The 18,126-nt window shown below is 41.7% G+C and overlaps 1 protein-coding gene across 12 annotated transcripts in view; it reads right to left on the bottom strand.

Moving 5' to 3' along the window:
• CPS1 (carbamoyl-phosphate synthase 1) overlaps positions 1-18,126 on the bottom strand; it is a 177,872-nt gene that overhangs the window by 20,194 nt on the left and 139,552 nt on the right. For 5 of the 12 annotated variants that reach the window (XR_005861268.2, XR_005861269.2, XM_040703531.2 and 2 more), the window contains 10 exons: positions 18,041-18,116; positions 15,459-15,536; positions 14,360-14,467; positions 13,621-13,710; positions 12,180-12,350; positions 9,917-9,991; positions 7,043-7,141; positions 2,951-3,010; positions 1,939-2,051; positions 1,238-1,367 (listed from right to left, as the gene is read on the bottom strand). Coding sequence is in view for 10 of the 12 variants with exons in the window: in XM_040703531.2 (XP_040559465.1) it covers positions 1,238-1,367; positions 1,939-2,051; positions 2,951-3,010; positions 7,043-7,141; positions 9,917-9,991; positions 12,180-12,350; positions 13,621-13,710; positions 14,360-14,467; positions 15,459-15,536; positions 18,041-18,116 (1,000 nt within the window). In the remaining 2 variants the exon portion in view is untranslated. Of the gene's footprint in view, positions 1-21; positions 602-1,237; positions 1,368-1,938; positions 2,052-2,950; positions 3,011-7,042; positions 7,142-9,916; positions 9,992-12,179; positions 12,351-13,620; positions 13,711-14,359; positions 14,468-15,458; positions 15,537-18,040; positions 18,117-18,126 lie in introns of those variants that run through there. The other 7 variants (XM_040703528.2, XM_040703534.2, XM_040703529.2 and 4 more) reach the window with 3 other exon arrangements.

Genomic DNA, 18,126 nt, shown 5'->3' with positions numbered 1-18,126 from the left:
ATACAAAGCAGATGAGGACTGAGCACTGCAAAGACTTCTGCAGAAGACTGAGATAGCAGGCTCCACACTTCCATGCTCACCCTAGAACAGTTGTGTATAGATCCAGTTCCCAAGTCCATCCAAATTGAAACCAATTTCAACCTGGCTTCAATTAAGTGTTGGCTCCAGTCCCCTGAAGCATACCTGTCCATCTGGATAGATGTATTGCTGCCAGACTTCCTTGCGAGACAGTTCTATCCTGTGAGAACACTTCGCTCCCTCTACTGCCCAGGCCTTTAAGAGAACATGGGGTTGTTCTTCTCAGAGATTCAAACTCTGCAGTCAGAATGATTCACCTCAATTAAGCAGGTGTGGTGATAAGTTTTCAATGGGGACTCCTTTTCTGGGTGTCAGTGCGTTTCACAAGTAGGCAGAGAGCATTCTTCAATTTCTCATTCCTGTTAATCATGTTTGGCATTTTCCTGTCTACAAACTCGGAGCTTGGCACACTCTCTGTTCTTTACTCACTCCAAACACAGCAGAAGATTTTGCACAGCTGGACACCAGCTCTAGTCACTGGGTTCCACATCAGCATCCACTGAAGTCCACAGAAATTTGGCCGCTGTGTTTAATGAGAACCAGTTGAGGCCCTTTTTTGACAGGTGAAGCCCCTTCAAAGGAAGTCAAGGTACTACTGGCAGCAGGAGACCCAGTTTGCATTACCAAGCACCCCATCGCCTATCAGTATGTGAAAGGTGCTTTCCAGGAGCTCCAAACATATAATAACTTGCAAATGGGGACTACAGTAGACCTAAGTGCTCAGGCAGGAGTTCCACTTGGATGGTACTCTGGAACAGGATTGCCTCAGTGATCATTCAGAAAAGCCCAACTACATCCTGGTTTAAGAACTATGTACTGGAAAAGATCCCCACTAAAAAATTCTCCCCATGCATAATTTAAAGATGTTGTGGGGAATTCTGCACAAGGAATTTGTTCTGAATTAAAAATGATACAGGGACAACCTCAACCGCAGTACAGGACCCAAGATTTTTTCATCTATATTTCACTCCAAGCAACGTTATTTCACATAGTAGCAAAAGGGAAAATACATTCTAACATTCATACCTTGTCATGATTTTCTGTCACACTAATATTTATTTTAATGAGTGTCCAAACACACCAGAATCTAGTGCTTGAAAGTGATGGAAAGCTCTGAAGGCTTCTATGATCAAGAGGAGAAAGAACAACATGGAAGTACCTGATAATTAGTGAGTAGAGCAATCCCACTGTCAATAGCCATCCTCCGGATCACATAATTATCATGGACAAACTTGGTGTTGCTGTTAGGCAGGTTAATCACCAGATCTATTTTCCCATCCCTTATCAGCCTGAAGAAACAATGCACAAGACAGTATCACAGTGTATCTTGCTTAATGAAAATGTAAGCTGAATAGCACAGGCATGCAGGTAAACACCACCGAAAACTTTCATTTGTGTTTAGTCTTGGATGTTAAGTCTTATGTCCCATGAGGGGAGGGTTGAGGGGTGAAGACATTAAGGCAGGACTGAGCAATTTGGGCTTTATTTCTGTTCTATTCAGAGATACAAAGCAATATTCAGCCTTCACACAGTTCAGCACAACTCTTAAAGGCGGATGGACTGTCATCCAGATCTTGCATACTCTCCCATGAAAATGTAATGTGGAGCAATACACCCACAACATATCAAATAGGACTGTTCAAGAGGTCATAGAATCATAGAAGGGCTTGGGTTGGAAGGGACCCCAAGGATGATCAAGCTCTTTCTGCTGACACAATACCAGGCTGAATCAGATAAAACAAAACTTCTGAAGTGCCATTAAACCACTATCATTGATCCCAACTGGACCAGAAATTTGCCCCTTTGTATTCGCTGTCCTGGATGTTAACACAATTTGGCCAAGGTAAGTATTGCTCTTACCTCCTGACTGGAGGGAGGCTGGGACTCAGGCTTTCCTGTGATGGCCATGCCACAGGATCTGCAGGGATACCATTTGCATTGAGCCAGTCAGAGGTTGCTTCAGTGGCATAAAGCTGTTAAGGGAAAAGAAAAGGTTACCGCGTGCCACATAATACAGAAACTTTTCATTTAACTCTTATGGGTCTGACCCAACACGTCGTCTGGTTGTCAGAGCTGATTTTGAAGGGCATTTTTCATCACAGGGGCATTTCCCCATATATACAAATAGAACAGCATGACTTTCCCAAATTTCTGTTATCTCTTGCCTGCTGATTAATGACAGTCAGTGAATGACAGTAACACATCCAGAAACAGGTAAGTGGCTTAGAAAACACTAAGCCCCTCTGGTTTTCAATAGAGCTTACATTCAATCACTTAAGATTTTTTTTTGCTTTTTTTTTTTCCTGCATAGCACAAAGTTTTGAAAGGCAGATCTGTAAATCCAGTAGTTACACTAATGCCACTGAGCAAAAGACTATTTAAATACTTAATATTAAAAGCTCTCCCCAGTCTTCTGCAGCCACATTGTGAAGTTTCAGTAAAGACACGGTTTCAAAATCATGCAAGAGTTTACAAAAGGGATGTCCACACTACACATTTCCCACATCAACAGCTTATGAGAATCACTGACGATGAAGCACCTTCTCTACACAAAAGGCTTTCCCTTTCTGGCATTTTTCGTTTCTTGGAGAACTTAGATTTATAGTGTGACATCCTGACTGCTGGCTGATAGCAGAGCCAGGGTTGTTCTTGCCAAGACTTGTGACTTAGTCCTACTTGTTCAACTAAACAATCATGAACACTTTTAGTTGGGTGATACCTGCTGGCTCTACGGATCACCTGGACAAAAACCCCCTGGAAAAATCTCCTTTTCTCTGTCCCCGAATAAATTTCAAAACTCATCAATCCTATAGCAGGCTGAGTACATTTCCAATTTTAAAAACTCTAGCTTTAAATAACTGAAACTACTTACCTTGAAGCCTTTTCCATACAGTAGTTCTGCTACACCGAGGAATTTGGGGCGGAAGGATTTCTGAAAAAGGAAATTCATTACACAAAGTGTCAAAAGTAGGATTAGAAATAGGGCTTTGTTCACCAGCACAGAGCTCCTCCAGACTCTGCATATAGAGAAAAACAGCTTGCTGTGCACAATGTGCACATACATGCGTCTGAATGTGCACGTACAGTGCCATTCCAAGAAAACTGTCTGCATCCTGAAGCCCAAAGTCACTCCCAGTGGAGACATACAGACATACACCAGAGTAAGTGTTCCCAAACTGATTTCTATAGCAATTAAGGAACAGCCCTGCATATTAAATATTAGGGCGACTGCCTTCCCAAGTACACCAACTGGAGTCTCCTCTACGCTTAATCAAACATATTTTCCACCATTATTCAAACATTTGGCCTTCTATGCTGGCAAATGACAAACATGAACAGGCTTTGGGCAACCTGTAGTCACTCTGTTTGCAGATTGCTATGATGAAGAGCCTGTGTATGTGCAAGTTCACTTCTAACTCCAGTGGCCACATAGGAAAAAAAAACACTCAGGAGACTGGGACTCCCTGTTCCCACAAGGAGCTGAATGCCCAAGCAGTTAGGGCACCTGTGGACTCACAATACACACCCACGTCTAACAGACACAAAGATAAGAAACTCTCCTGTGAACGTCTGCATTTGAACAAACCACTTTTGAGCAACAAGTGGGCAAAAATTTGAGCCCAGCAAAACTTTCTTCTGGATGTTGAAGGCCCAGCAATGAAAAGATCAGAAGGAGCGTATGCCCTTCTCACTGCTGAGGCAGGCTGAATCTTGCTTATAGCTCTAGCCTGCACTTGCCATTTTGCAAGTAAGATTATTGCAAGCTCCCTTCTCAAGCTACTGATGGCTTAACCTTTATGGGCAAGTGCAATATTCTGAAGGGTGAACTATTTCCTACGAAGAAAAGAAGTCAACGGGGTTTTCTTTTTTTTTCAAAGAACCTCATTCTGAAGCCATTCTGCTCTCTACACTAACTGGAAAATATAAATATACAATGTGACAGGGTTGGCAGCTTCCCAGTCGGAGAAAACCGTTCTGCCTTCTGGTCAGGGGGGCTGGCTTTCACAACAGTATTATAAACTTCTATCAAACATGTACTGAACACTTGTGACACATAAAACAGCCTCTCCATGAAAAGAAATTACAGCTGTCAGCTTGCATCCGAGCAGCCTCAGATTTACAAGCTGACTGAAAGAACTTGTGTAAGAAACCATTAGTTACTGAGGTGAAAAGTACAAGCAGATTTATTTAGTGGAAGATATTTATTGCAGGAGAATTGTATTTTCTTTCCGTTACAGCAAAAGTTCTATTTCTTATAATCTCTCTCATGTTTGCTGGTATTCCTTGCTGTTTATGCAGGGCTACATCCCCAGTCCTTTCACTACCGCTCTACTAGTTCTCACTGAGACCAGGCACAAAACGAAGCCAGCCCATCTCCTGGGCTCATCTTGAATTCTGTACCCAAATGCACTGTGGAGCCTGCAAAACTTTCTGCACATTGGGAACCAAGGGAGAAGGTTACCTTGGAACAACAGACTCAGAGAGCTGGGATTTAAAAATAAAATACTCCATTAGTGCTTTCCGCATCTCGTGGTCACCAGCGCAGATGCAAGACAGATGCACACCCTCCCAGAGATATCACTGAATAGCCCAATCAGGAAAGAAAATAAAAAGAGCTTTTCAACTCCTCTTGCATAAAATATAAATTATTTAATGGCAGAGTCAGGGTTTCAGCATCACAGATTTCTCCAAATGGTGAAAAGAAAAGAGGTCAGATTATCAGCTTGCATAAATTGGCAGAAACTCTTTTTTCTAACAATACAGCCGTGATCCATTTAACCCGGGAGGGCAATAAGCCTTTAAGATTCTGAGGAACCTTGACCTTGGCTGTGTCAGCAGTGCTTACAACTGAGGGACAACCAGAGGGCTCCTGGTCCACGCTGGCTGCCCAGCCCACCTTGTGCTGTCCAGCAGGCAGGAAGCAGAGCTTGCCTGATCAACCCTGAGGAGGATTACACTACCAGCAACATTTTGGAGTGGCTGCTAGGAGCTGCAAACGGAGCATACCACTGTGGAAGGCTCTCAGAAAGGTTGGGTTCATGCTGGGGCCTGCTTGGCCTATGGATCGCAGCACATCCATTGGTCTCAATTTGCAAAATTCATCAGAGTTGAACATTTCAGCCTCTTCCAACCAACTACGTAATTAATATCAACGACAAAAAGGTGCGGCATGCTGAAAAACCTCAACATGTTGAACCTCCTCCAGAAAGGGGAATTTTGAGTTGACCATTCACTGCAGAGAAAATACAGCAACTGCAGCTTGAAATTAAGGCCTCCACCCCATCAACCCACACAGCAATTCAGTTTTACACATTGAACAGGTGTAGAGAGAGGTGCCTTGGTATTCATCTCTCTGAGCCTTCATTTCCCTTTGGAGGGCACACTGCCTCCTTCACCAATGGGAGATATAAGACCTCAAGTTTGTGATTAAAAGGATGGGTGGTCACTGCCCAATGCATGCACACTGCATGTGCAGGGAGGGGCTCCCCTTTTCTCCAGCCAGTATTCAGGGGGCCACTCAGAGTTCATGCACTGAGGCTAGGTCAGGATTCCAACCTTCTCTTCTCACAAGGTGATGCTTCTCTCTGCCTGCAGAGGTGGCAGACTTTGAAACAAACCACTGAAAAGCAGTTAGGTAGCAAACCACAGAGCGGTAAGGGTGCAACAGTAGTCAGCATTAACTTCACTCTTCTTGTTTCAGAGTTTAATTACGTAAGAAATGTGCCAAGAAGAAGAGAGACCTCTAAGCAATTGATATGTTGTTTATCAGATTCTTTCACATAAAAGGAACTGTAAACCACTTATTAAAAAGGACAAAATCTTGTTACTTTTAAAAGGGTTGGGCTTTTGAGCTTTTGGCATTGCTTTACCTTATTTTTCTTTTTCTTCTTAAGACCTTTGTACCAACAACATTGGGCTCCGTTCAACAGATACTGACACAGAAGCTACATAAATGCTTTCTATAGCAAAAATTACTCTCTACTGCCTGTTTCCTTTTAGTTCCTCCAGCAAAAAAGTTTGGACAGTTCCTAAGTTTGGACACCGGACTCTTCTTGTTTTTGTTCCCCTGGTTTTTCTTAGCACTGCAGTGATTAGATACAGAGGTATCAACTGCCCATATTCTCCTATAGAAGCTTTAAACTAGGCAGCAAGCAAGGACCTTTCTGCTAGTTTGATGTAACTTGGAAAAACAGTTTCAATCTATACATATGCGTGCATATATATATACACACACACACACATATACACACACACAATTGAAAAGAAAACCAACAAAACAAACAACTAAAGTTGTGACCTGTGTTAGCAGAAGTTCTGTTCCTTCCTGGAATCTTTTCACACACTTCCTTACATCCCCTGCTGGCTCAGACAGCCCAACATATTTTTCACACCTCCACTCAAGTATATTCCCATCATGACTCCAGCGTGGAAAGGCATGTGACAGTGCTGTACCTGGTGGAGGTCTAGTGCCTTGAAAGTGTTATAGCTACACAATACCCTGACACAGCAGCAAGCATCTCACGTGGTTGGGTGACACTACAGCTCTGCCTGGAATTAAATCTTGTCCAGCTTAGTGGTATGAAAAATGTCTCACTGTCTTGGATGGAGGAAGGACTTGGTTTCAATGAACTGATCAAATGGGTCACCTACAGGCACTAACCTCTGCAGCAAGGTGGCTTCTAACTCTCTTATTCCAGCCCTAAGCTTGTAACAATCCGTCAGCAAATTTCTGCAGCTCCCTGTAAAATAACCAGGATCTGGAGGTAAAAGCACCATGCCAGCTCCAGTAAGGATCTTTGCATTGTGTTTGTTACTTTGCATTGTGTTTGACTGTTTCACGGTCCTTCCAGATGGATCACAGAGAAATACATTTAAGCCATAAGGACATTGAATGAAAAAAAAGGCAACAATTAGAGATTTTGTCTGCGTCAGCCTTTCTTCAGCTTTGATTTGTAGGACTCACCTGGATTCCAATCAAAATTCCTTGCTTAGGAAATGTAAATCCAGTAGCAAGCATAGCTTTCTGGAAGGCAGAGTATACATCCTCCCCAAAGCACGCAACCTAGGAAAAGGCACAAAGAAGGCAGCATGAGGAGACAAGACAAAAACAACCCTGTTTTAAAGGTAAACAGGAATAAAATATTTAAATATGCTCTTTTGACTTCTCCATGAAGAATCAGACTGCTTTTGCATGGAGTCTGCAGGCATGGAAGAAAAACAAATCAGGAAATCACTGCAGGCAAATCTCACAATTTTAATGAAGCAATAACGAAGGAATAGGCAACGCTTCAGTTTCAAACAGCACACTGAGGAATAACAGCAATTGATTTTGCTGAGTTATGTGAATGTTGCACACAGCTTCTGCTCTAGTGTTTGTAAGTGCACTGCAAAATGTTTAACATTATGTAATGCTTAAATACCCGTGAGTGTTCTACATACAGGCGTGCCTGTGTGTGTGGACACAGCAAACTATGCTGACTGCACCTGTGCTGTCACACACTTCTGCTGATGGAAAACCCCATGCTTTTCCATCCGTTACACAGATGTGTGGAATTCTAGCAAAATATCAGTATGTGCTTAAGAAAGCAAGAAAATAATCATGCCAATTCGTAAGAACGTATCTTATACAAATAAGATCATGATACTAAAAATCATGTAGCAGTTCTCCATCACTCAGAACTGCCTGTGGATCTCAGCTGCTTACAGACTGTCAGATGACAATGACACTCTTCGAGAACTAAACTGTGTTCCTTATCCGAATTTGGAATTCTGATGATAAAGGAACATAGGAGCTTCGGTGAAAGTTTGCAAAGAAACAACTGAACAGCCCTTGATTTTTCTGGCTGACTCCCCACTTGTTGAAAAACAGTCAGAAGCAGCAACTGTCAGAGATTTTTCTCTTTGAAATAACAAATCTACACACTTATATAGATGGGATAAAAGGGCTGATTGAGGATTGCTCTCCCGTTTTCCTCTCGCGGTCCTTCCCATCACAGAGTGAGCACATTCGTGGTCTCACAGTTTCCATGGTGAGCAGAAAGCAATACTTCATGGAAGAACAAACTGTGATTTGCCAGAACTTCTGAAGAGAAAAAAAAAAAAAAAAAAAAAAAGAACTGCACAAACAAAAATCCCACTGGGGACTGGAGAAATAATCATGACAACTTGTTGCTCAGCCTTTCTTCAAGAACTCATCCTTGAGCCTTCAGTCTGCTCTGCAGTGTAGGTTTTCTGAGAAGAGATGCACATCCCTGACTTTGTAGGTGATGGACAGCCCTACCCTGTAGGCTTGGCCAGGAACCTCCACCCAGCCAGGGGAAGTTTCCCATTGCAGTGTGATTGAATCACCCACAATACCTGAAGGAACCTCCAGCACTGTGTCTGCTCGTGTTGTGAGAACAGACTCCCAGTAAATGCAGCTCTGCCAGACGGATGTGACAAATTCAAGCCCAAATCAAGCCCTGTGTGTTGAAAATGTCTTTGAGGAATAATTGAGCATTTTACCCGAGGAGAGTTATTATCCTTACTTCACTCATAAGAAAGACCTTCATAACTGTCACATTTTATGGCATTTGTGAATATGGATCTTTCCAACTCATAAAAGTTAATAGTCCCTCCCTTATGACCAAGGTAATCTCTGACTCCATATAAAGCTCAGAAAGATAATTCTTGCCCTTAGGTACATTTTTTATTCCTTTGTTTTTTTGGAGGGTGCATAGCAGAAATGTTCTCTGTGTAGTCAGTTTTGTTCTGAAAATAAGGAAGTCATTGGGTTTTTTTCTGTGCATTAACCTATACTGACAGGAAATCTTCTGCAATACTGATTTCCCATGCATTAAGAAGAGTGAAATAAAGTAATCCTGGAGAGATGTAAGAGAGCTAAGGTTGTTCTAACCATGTATTTGGGTCTAATGATTTTTCTTACTAAAACGGTAAGTCTTTTCTAAAGAAAACAGTACAAGAAGATAGAGAAGAGCTCATATCAAATGAGGTAGTGCAAGCTCTGCCACCTGAAATAGCAGAGCAAGCAAGTTTAAAGATAGCTTGGATGTATCTACAGAAACTCTTGACAGATCAGCAAGAACTCAAACAAGCCTCTTTGTTCTGCATGTGCAGTACTTCTTCAAACGATGGCTAGAGAAACACAGCTACTGAAGGGCAAGGGCTCCCATCAGTGCTAAACCTGCGCAGGAAGGGGAACGGCTTTGTTCCTTTATGGTGTGCCATGCTTTCCCAGATACACTCCAGAAGCACCTCACAGCCCTGCTGTGTGCAAAGCAGCTCCTGTCTCCCCCTCATCCTACTGACAGCCAATACTGCAGTCATCACATTTCTCGCCTTTTTGCACCTTGGGACATGCTTTGATGGTTACCAGGCAACAACAGAAATATCACCACATGTATTTGTTGCTTTAAGTAACTAGCACGTTCCAAGACCAAACGCCCATGACCTGGAATCTTGATATTGCTATTCTGGTGGGTATCAATAGGGGGTTTTGCAGGCTGTATGCGCTCGTCTGTCAGGGAGCTGGTGATTCATAAAATGGACTGACGCATTGAGAACCTCCCAGAGCCCAACAGCTCTCGGACAAACTCATTTCAGGCTGTCACACCAAGCAGGTCCAACGCAGAGCCCACATGCAGGTAAAGAGGGACATCCAGTGGCTGAATCAATCAGGTGTTCCTGATTGGACACTGTGTTCTCACAGATGAGAAAGACGTTTTCAGTTGTCGAGGATACAGATGCCGTCACGACTCAGACACTAATAAGACTGCTTTCAAAGATTCATGTTTAAAGGTGATTTGCTTAAATAATAATTAAAAGAAATAAAAGATACCTCCCCAGTAGAGGCCATTTCACATCGGAGAACAGGATCAGCATCTCTCAGCCGGGACCAGGAAAACACTGGGGCCTTGTGAGAGAAAGAGGGTGGGGGTGGAAAGGAGAAGGAATATTTAATAGATTACTGCAAAACTCCGGTTACACTTAAAGCTACAGGAAGAGACAGACATGAATTAATCCACAAGAAGCACTGGTCAAGGCTGATAAGCAAAGGAGTACTTGGCAAACAGGCATCCCCGGCATCCTGATGATGGACTGGAACAAATAAGCACAGATTTCACCACTAAATCATCCTCTTAACTCTTGCAATCTTGCTCATATCTTGACAGCAGATTTCTAATCTGTGGTAGTCCGCTATCATTTTTAAGACTTTTTAAAACAGAAAGTCTGCAAAGTGTTTAATTCATGAAACAAGGAGAGATACCATCTAAAGCCAGTCAGTTTTCTGAGCAAACATTTCTGCAGCAGAAATTCGTCATCCGCAGGATGAAACCATTCCACAGGCACACAGCCTCGTTGGCAGAAAGCAGGTGAAACTCGGCAAACCATTTTCAGATTCTTTTTCCCTTTCTCCCTCAAAAATACACGCCACTAATTTTTGTTTAACCTTCATATGGGTGTATTAAACCTACTGATTATCTTCATTGCTACTCTGAGGAGTTAGGACATAGCAGTATCATTAGCCTCTAAGTTCTCTTGCCTAATTTAACTTTATTAAAAAAAGAAAAAGAATAAGACAAAACAAAATAGATCTCTGGTAAAGAGCCCATGTTCACATGTGGCAAACATTCCAGAATAATTGTCTACTAATAAATGAATCCTCTGAGGTTATTTTAACTATCTTAAACTAATACAGGCATTTACATAAAGACAGCATCACTGCTGCTTGGAGAAGATTCTGGTTTAGAATCCAAAGATGTAATTCTATGCTTGGAGGTGCTGGAGGTAATACTGCAGACGGATGTTGTTTCATGGCACCTAACAATGACCAACTAAAATGTGACAGCAGAATTTCTCTGCGAGAGGTTTCTCAGCGGATGTCATCCGTCTTGGTGACTTTTAGATCAGTTTTGCTTCCTCTGTAAGAGACAATTTTTACAGTAGCCAACTCTCCAGTCTCACGCTGAGATCTGACAGTCAAGGTGGATTATTTTTAATGCATGTCTTGGAAGGTAACAATCAAGAAAAGTCTTCCAACCAGTCCCCTAAGTTTTGTCTGCCATCAACATGAAAATCAATCTGAAGGAACAGACTCTGTCTGGTACTGCAGATAAATCTTATGTAAAAACTTAGCCAGTCATGCTCTCCCCATGATTTAATATTGGTCAGGATGAACATGTTTCACTCTGAAAAGAAACATGGCAAAGCAATATTTTTAGTCACTAAAACTAAATTTATGGGACTCCAAATTCACAAAGGAGAAGCTATGTTGACAATGAGAACAATTTCATATTCTCTTTCTAGAGTACTTCAGGACTGCTGGAGAAACAAAATCCCATTTCCACACAGATATTCCTACTAATAAAACCATAAGAGGACAGAAAATACGATGCTCAAGTAATGAGAACCAGGTTTAACAGGAATGCTTTTCCAAGTTCAGCATTTCCAAATGCATTAGCAGGGTTTTCTATTTGACAAATCCGTGCAGAACACGAGCAGCACAAAAGGCTTTGTAGCAAAATTTTCAAGAAAATAGCTGGGTTTTCCACTCTGTAGCCCACATTCCCAGGAGAGATGAAACTCTTGACTGTTAAGCTAACAACAAACAGCAACAGAAGCCCCGAGTCTAAATAAAAGAAATTTATAGAAATAAATGACACTCAAAAATAATAACAAAAAACCCTCAGACTAGGCCTTCAGAAAAACACTCATCTGTGGTATCAAAAGAAAGCGTTAGGTTGCTTCCAGACTGAAGAGTTTGTTAGCAGAAAGATGTTAGCTATTTTCCATTCTTTCAGTTCTCACTCAATATGGAAGCTATTAAAGCCTGAAAGTTCCTGTACAAGCAATTCTCATTATCAGTCATATCCTTGCACTGCTGCTCTAGATTTTTATGATTAAGAACTTCAATTTTTTTCTTCCACCAAGCATTCAAAACATTTAGAGCACATTTTGGTATCTTGAGTGCTGTATAAATCTAGTAATTCTGAAAAGTAACATCTTGACCCCACTGAAATCAACGAATCCAAGACTTTAACCCTCCTTTAAGGGGTAGTACAAATAAATGAGGTTCCATACCTTAAAACCCAATACCATACCTTAATCCCAATGTATTTGGATGGAATAATGGGATGCTCCAGTGTCGGGAGGGATGATTCATTAACCTCTTTTCCAATCATCACCTTTGTGGCCACATCAATGAAGTCCACACCCAGAGTCTTGGATACAAAAGGAAAGGAGCGTGAAGCCCGCAAGTTGCACTCTATTACCTGATGGAATTAGGAAGGAGAAATACCTCAGTCAGACTCTGTGCAGCAAGGAAACATTAATTCATGTCTCTGGAAATCAGTCCTTATTCCTCTTGACAGAGATGGTTCAAATAAGAGGCACAGAAACTGTGTTCAGTGTTACAAAGAGCAACGAGGGATGGGAAGCGGGCAATTTGAGATGCCAAGATTCCAATGTTCTCCAGCTGAGTTTCAGCTCTACTGTCCATAGATCAGTCAGGAAATTCTTTTACACTTAATCCTAAATTAATGCACAAGCAGCATGAGAGTTTACGCAGAAGCATTAGGTACAAGCTCTAGGAACCCCCCTTGTTTCTTTTTCGTGGTAATGGCACTTCCTGAATGCCCAGCTAGGCTTTCCTTGTCTTCATTTGGAAGGCATTCAGTGACCCAGGCAAGAAACAGGAGTTCTGCATCTTCCAGAAGCAGGCCACAAAATCCATTAGCAAGAAACTAAGTGTTGTAAGTGAGAACAAAGGGGCAGCAGGGCAAGGCAAGAATAGGTAAGTTAAGACAGAAGGAAAAAGAGGGTTTAATCCAGAAAAAAGGCTGAAAGAAAGCAAGGAAGGTAGACTGTGTCCTATTCCTCTCTAGAGTTTCTGAATAACTGTGTGAAATAAAAGGAACATGAGAAACAGTTAAGTATGTTTTCCTCAACAAACAGCCCAAACAGTATCTTGCACCAATAACATCTCTTCCATACCATGTCAGGATTTCCACCCATTCACTGCTTCCTCAGTCATACTCTCCTCTCATTCCTCTGATCTTCCTCCACTAGCAACAGAAAACCAACTGTCATCCATAAAGGATCAGACGCCTGCCATACTTCTGTTACCAATAGCTATTAAGACCATACTATTTAGAAAACCACGTTAGCAGCTTATATTAGAAGCTTTATCACTTATATTATCCTGCTTTCTTTCCAGTAACATGGAAGGCTTATTTTAATAATCAAAACAGCTAAAGCCCAGAAGGCATATCTGAGAGCTGAAAGCAATGACATTTAGTTCGTAGGATGAGGCACAGGTCTCAGTGCTGTTCATCCTGCTAAATACTGGTGATTTTGGGAAGGACAAAAGCCATGGTGAAATTAAGCTATTGTTGATGGACACACACCGACAGATAAAGCAAGCTAGTAATCCAGAGCTATAACTGCCACAGAGCTCCTGTGACAGGGAGAAACTGCAAGAACCATGCACCTAATTATCCCCAGCAGAATACAACTTTCCTTGGCAGTCACAAGAGCACTTACCAGCACATTATTGCCTCGCACCAAGAACTGTACGTTGAATGGACCAGAGATGGCAAAGGCATTTGCAATCTTTTTTGTAGCAGATTTTACCTACCAAAAACAATATATATATATATATAACATATATATATAAACAAAAATCTCACAGAATAGCACCATATCAATAAATCATCTCACATGTGGATTCCTTAAAATATTCCATCTCTCTGCTAGTGCACTGTTTTTCAATATATACTTTTATTGCCAAAATGAGGCTATTTCAGAAGCAAACAGTGTTCTGGTAACCCAGAACCTGAGGCTTCATTTGATTGCAGAAGTAAAAACACAGTTTCATGTGTATGTGAAAAGGGGAGTGAGGGGAAGAGAGAGAGAATAAAAACCTGTCCTATCTGTCTCAACTCCTACACTGCACATTGCAGCCTGTGTAACTCTTTGTGAAATAAAGAGTAGTGATGATTATCTACTTGGTATTACAGGCATCCCAAGAGTCTTTCACCAAGAAGCATGTCCCATCAGTGGGAGGTGTGTCAGCAGAAATACTTCTAACCAAACCGGGAGGAAACTATGGCCCTAATTTCTTGGTCAGCAAGAAATCACACTATTTCAGTACAAGCCTTTAAATAGCTTGGCTCCAGAAGATGGCTGCTCCCAGAAACAAGGCCTTGGACATTTTTGTAAACAGAGCTGGGGCACAGATTCTTATTCTCCTTTCTCTTTCCAGTGCAGGTGCACCACCTACCTTCTCCAAGGCTCCCTGGCTAATAGTCTGTGTGGGTAAAATGAGAGTAGCATCTCCAGAGTGAACGCCTGCATCTTCCACGTGCTCTGAAACAGCATGTGCAATAACCTGCATGCAGTAATGAGACAGTAATTAGTCACATCACACTCTCTCATGAACTGTGCCCCTACCTCCTTGCTCTTTGCTAGGTATAGGCCAGCAGGCTCTTGAATAGAGCTGCATCCAAAAGCAAAAAGAGATGGTGCAAGAAGGAAATCTCCCAAAATTCTGGGGGGGAATACATCTAAAGCAAACACAGGGCATATAAAAGAGAGGACTGTGTTAGTTTCTTTCACACTGTGCTTAAGCAAACTGAGAATGGTAACATGAACACAGCCTGGAGATCCTACGACCTCCAGTAACATATTGATTTAGAAGTTAAGAGCTCATTAGACTTTAAACCACATCTTTAAGCTCTCCTGCCCATGAAAACCAAAAATTTGCCATTCCCCCAAATTTGTATGTTTGCTTACTCTTTCACAGAATCTTAATTGTAGAGAAAAACAATGAGGGAAAATTCAAGCCTCGGGGTTCAAGCTAAATGAAGTTGCATCAAGGTGTACCATCTTGATACTCAAAAAGACAATGATCTTGTCTGCTGGTTAAAAATGAAGACTGAAAACAGAGCATTTCTGTAAAACAAGCAGTGTGTGATTGCTTGTGAAAACTGTATTTGATCAGCAATGAAATGCAAGGTGAAGCTGTAGCAGTAAAACACGTAATACCATAACACATGCTAGCAATTCTGATGCAAGTCATTTGTGAAGCCAGTGATTTGCAAATCCGTAACAATTTCATTCTAAAGGATTCATTCTTGTGACTAAGCAATGCTTAAAGCAAAAAAAGTACGTAAACAAACAATTTAGGTGTATACAATAAAGTAGGTTGAGCTTTTCAATCATAATGTTTTTGAACCTCAGAGAAATCCCTCCTTTCCCGTTTCTCTGCTCTTCTCAGCATAGTAATGACTTACTGCATAGTAAGTCATTAAAACCAGACATTCTTACAAATGGCCTATCTTAGAAAAAGCTTAACATTAAAGAAAAGCAAAAGTTCTTACTCTTCCTGCCTTGGCTACAGCATCCATTTCCACCTCGCGGGCATCTTCAATAAATTTAGTGAGTACCACAGGGTGATCCTGTCATCATGACAAGACAGAATAAGAAAGCTTTTATTTGATAGTATTTGTGGATCATCCAAGTACTCCGCTATTCATCACAGGAAAAGCTCTGGAAGCGGAGTCTCACAACACCAATCTATTAATATCCTTATTCCACAGACAAGTGAACTTTGCCAAAGAAATAACTGGAGAAAACTTCACATGATTTCCCCAAAGCCACTGAGCTCTCCATAAAGTGTCAGTATGACAGAGAATTTGCAGGCAAAAATACCAAGGGCTTTTAGGTGACACCATGACAGAAGGAAGACAGTGGGACACTCACACAGATGTAGTGACCTCTGATCTGCCTCCCAGAGATGTTCCTTACCTCTGAGATCTTCAATGCTCTGAGTCTCGCAGCCACCTCACTGGGCATATCGCTTCTCAGAGTAATTCATTCTTGGCATACATAATGACATTGCAGAGTGGCTGTTTGCTATGCCAGTAAGTCACATATTTTAGGCAACCAATCCATTCCTTTCTCATTTCCCTGCCTGGTTTCCTAAGTCTCCGAGGGAGAAGCTGCCACTAATTATAGCTGGCCAGGATCAACCTGCCCTTGACTCCCAACAGGTTCTCTGGTACACACGGTTTTCCTCCCTGTTCTTCCCACCCACCTCTGAGATGCCAGCACACACTTGTCCAATGCTTTCTCCTCCCAGCCACCCCCTCCAACAGATGGTTAAAAATCTAATCCACGTTCTTCCAAGCCAGCTTTATGTTTCAACATTTTAACTGTCCCATCCACTATTAACTGCCTGTTATTTATTAGAGAATAAAAGGGAATAAATGACAGCCTGGGCATGCTCAAAAGACTCCTCTTGAAAAAATATAAAGCGACTCTGAAAGTTACCAGACACAATTCCTTACATTTATCAGTGCAAGGGTAAATTCACAGGCAAGGACAATGCCACAGCCTCTGCCGTTTCATAAATTTAGTGGCTCATGTCCTGTAACTTTCTGTTGTGCCGCAGTTTTTCACAAAGAGATCTTAGATATGCACACAACCTTGTTTATTCCAACCTACTGCAAATCTCGCAAGAAGTCTTGAACATTACTGACAATGTAAATGGCATAATGAGATAACACCATAATAGCGAAGTGGCTAAAACAACAGAACATGGGTCAGGTGCTTTATCTGGAGATGCTCTGTTGGGTGAAGCAGAAATAGGAAAGCCTCTGTAACACAAAAATGAAGTCTATGTCCCATGCAGATGGTCATATTCAGTTGTATGCTCACAGCTAATTCAGTGGAATTGATTACAATCCATAAAGACTAAAAATCTCCCTAATTTATAAGAAGAATTCAGTATTTTTGTTCTGATTTTTGCTAGTTCAGCTTCAGCTATGTTAAGGCTGTTAGTGAAATAAAAATACTGCATGAAGAAAGAAGTTTTCCCTTTGCAGTCTGACTAAACTAGCAAAACTTTAGCATGTAAATTTACCATACATCTCTGCGGGATCAGGGCCAGAGCACCCAAAAACTCATTGTGTGACCAAGAAGTACAGCTGTTTGTGTCTGCAGCATCAACATAGTACTGCTGTAGCAGAAATGAGCATCACATGGACCCGAAGGGAACAGCTCCTCTTTCCCCCAGGAATCCATCATGCACTGCAAGCTTCCCAGCCCCGAACCCCCCACAGGGCCTTCCGTACCACGGCTGAGATTCTCAGCAATGAAAAGCTGTGTGTCCCAATTAAAGTCAATCAAGCTGTGACAATCTAAGCTGATGAAGCTCACTTTCCTGGGCAACAGCAGGAAACTACAGCAACTACTACAGCACTATTCCAAAGAGGGATCATTCTAAAAAAAAAAAAAACCAAAAAAAAAACCCACCACCAAAAAAGGTGGAGAGGGAATCATAAGAAAACAGGCCAAACTCAAACTGCTGAAAGGTCAGACTCCAGATGCTGTATATTATCATTTCAAGCTCTGTTGTTTCATTTTCTCCTTCCAAACTCTCAGCTCTCTGAACATCCCTCGTACAGTATGACACCAATGATGAGTATTAAAGAAATCCGGGCTTTGAGTTGTTTGCTATGTTCTGAAGCACTCAGGCCTTTGGGGAATTGCTAAGATTTTTCTTTTTTAAATTTCTATGTACTGTCCCAAATCCTTCCCCATGGGTAGAAAAAAAGACACTAAAGAAATCTCCAGATCAGTTTTTGAAGAACTTTTAAAATCGAAATCTTTCATCTTCTGCTTCACGTACTCTGAAGCTCAATAACCCCACCTAACTAACAGTAGGCAAGCAGCTGTCCTGCTTCTCTATCAGAAGAAACTCAGTATATTATTTGCACAGTTAAATGTCATAGCAAAAGCTCGCAAAGGTTCCTGCATTCAAGATCTGCCCTTTAGGGAATGAACTGAGGGGTCAAACTCTAATTTCACTGGCTCCTCAGAAACAGGTGGAAAACAGAGCAGGTGAAAAAGATACAGCAGGCACAAAACGTAAAAGCAGCAGCAGGGCAAAGATTGGTACCTGAGAGACTCTGGTGGCTTCCACTAAGAACTTTTTCATTTCCTCTTCAGTGAATACTACATTCATTGCAGAGCCACTGTAGGAAT

Source organism: Gallus gallus, chromosome 7 (genome assembly GCF_016699485.2).
Source record: "Gallus gallus isolate bGalGal1 chromosome 7, bGalGal1.mat.broiler.GRCg7b, whole genome shotgun sequence".
Lineage (NCBI taxonomy): Eukaryota > Metazoa > Chordata > Aves > Galliformes > Phasianidae > Gallus > Gallus gallus.
Note: the sequence above shows the minus strand (reverse complement) of the source record. Positions and strands in the feature narration are given on the sequence as shown.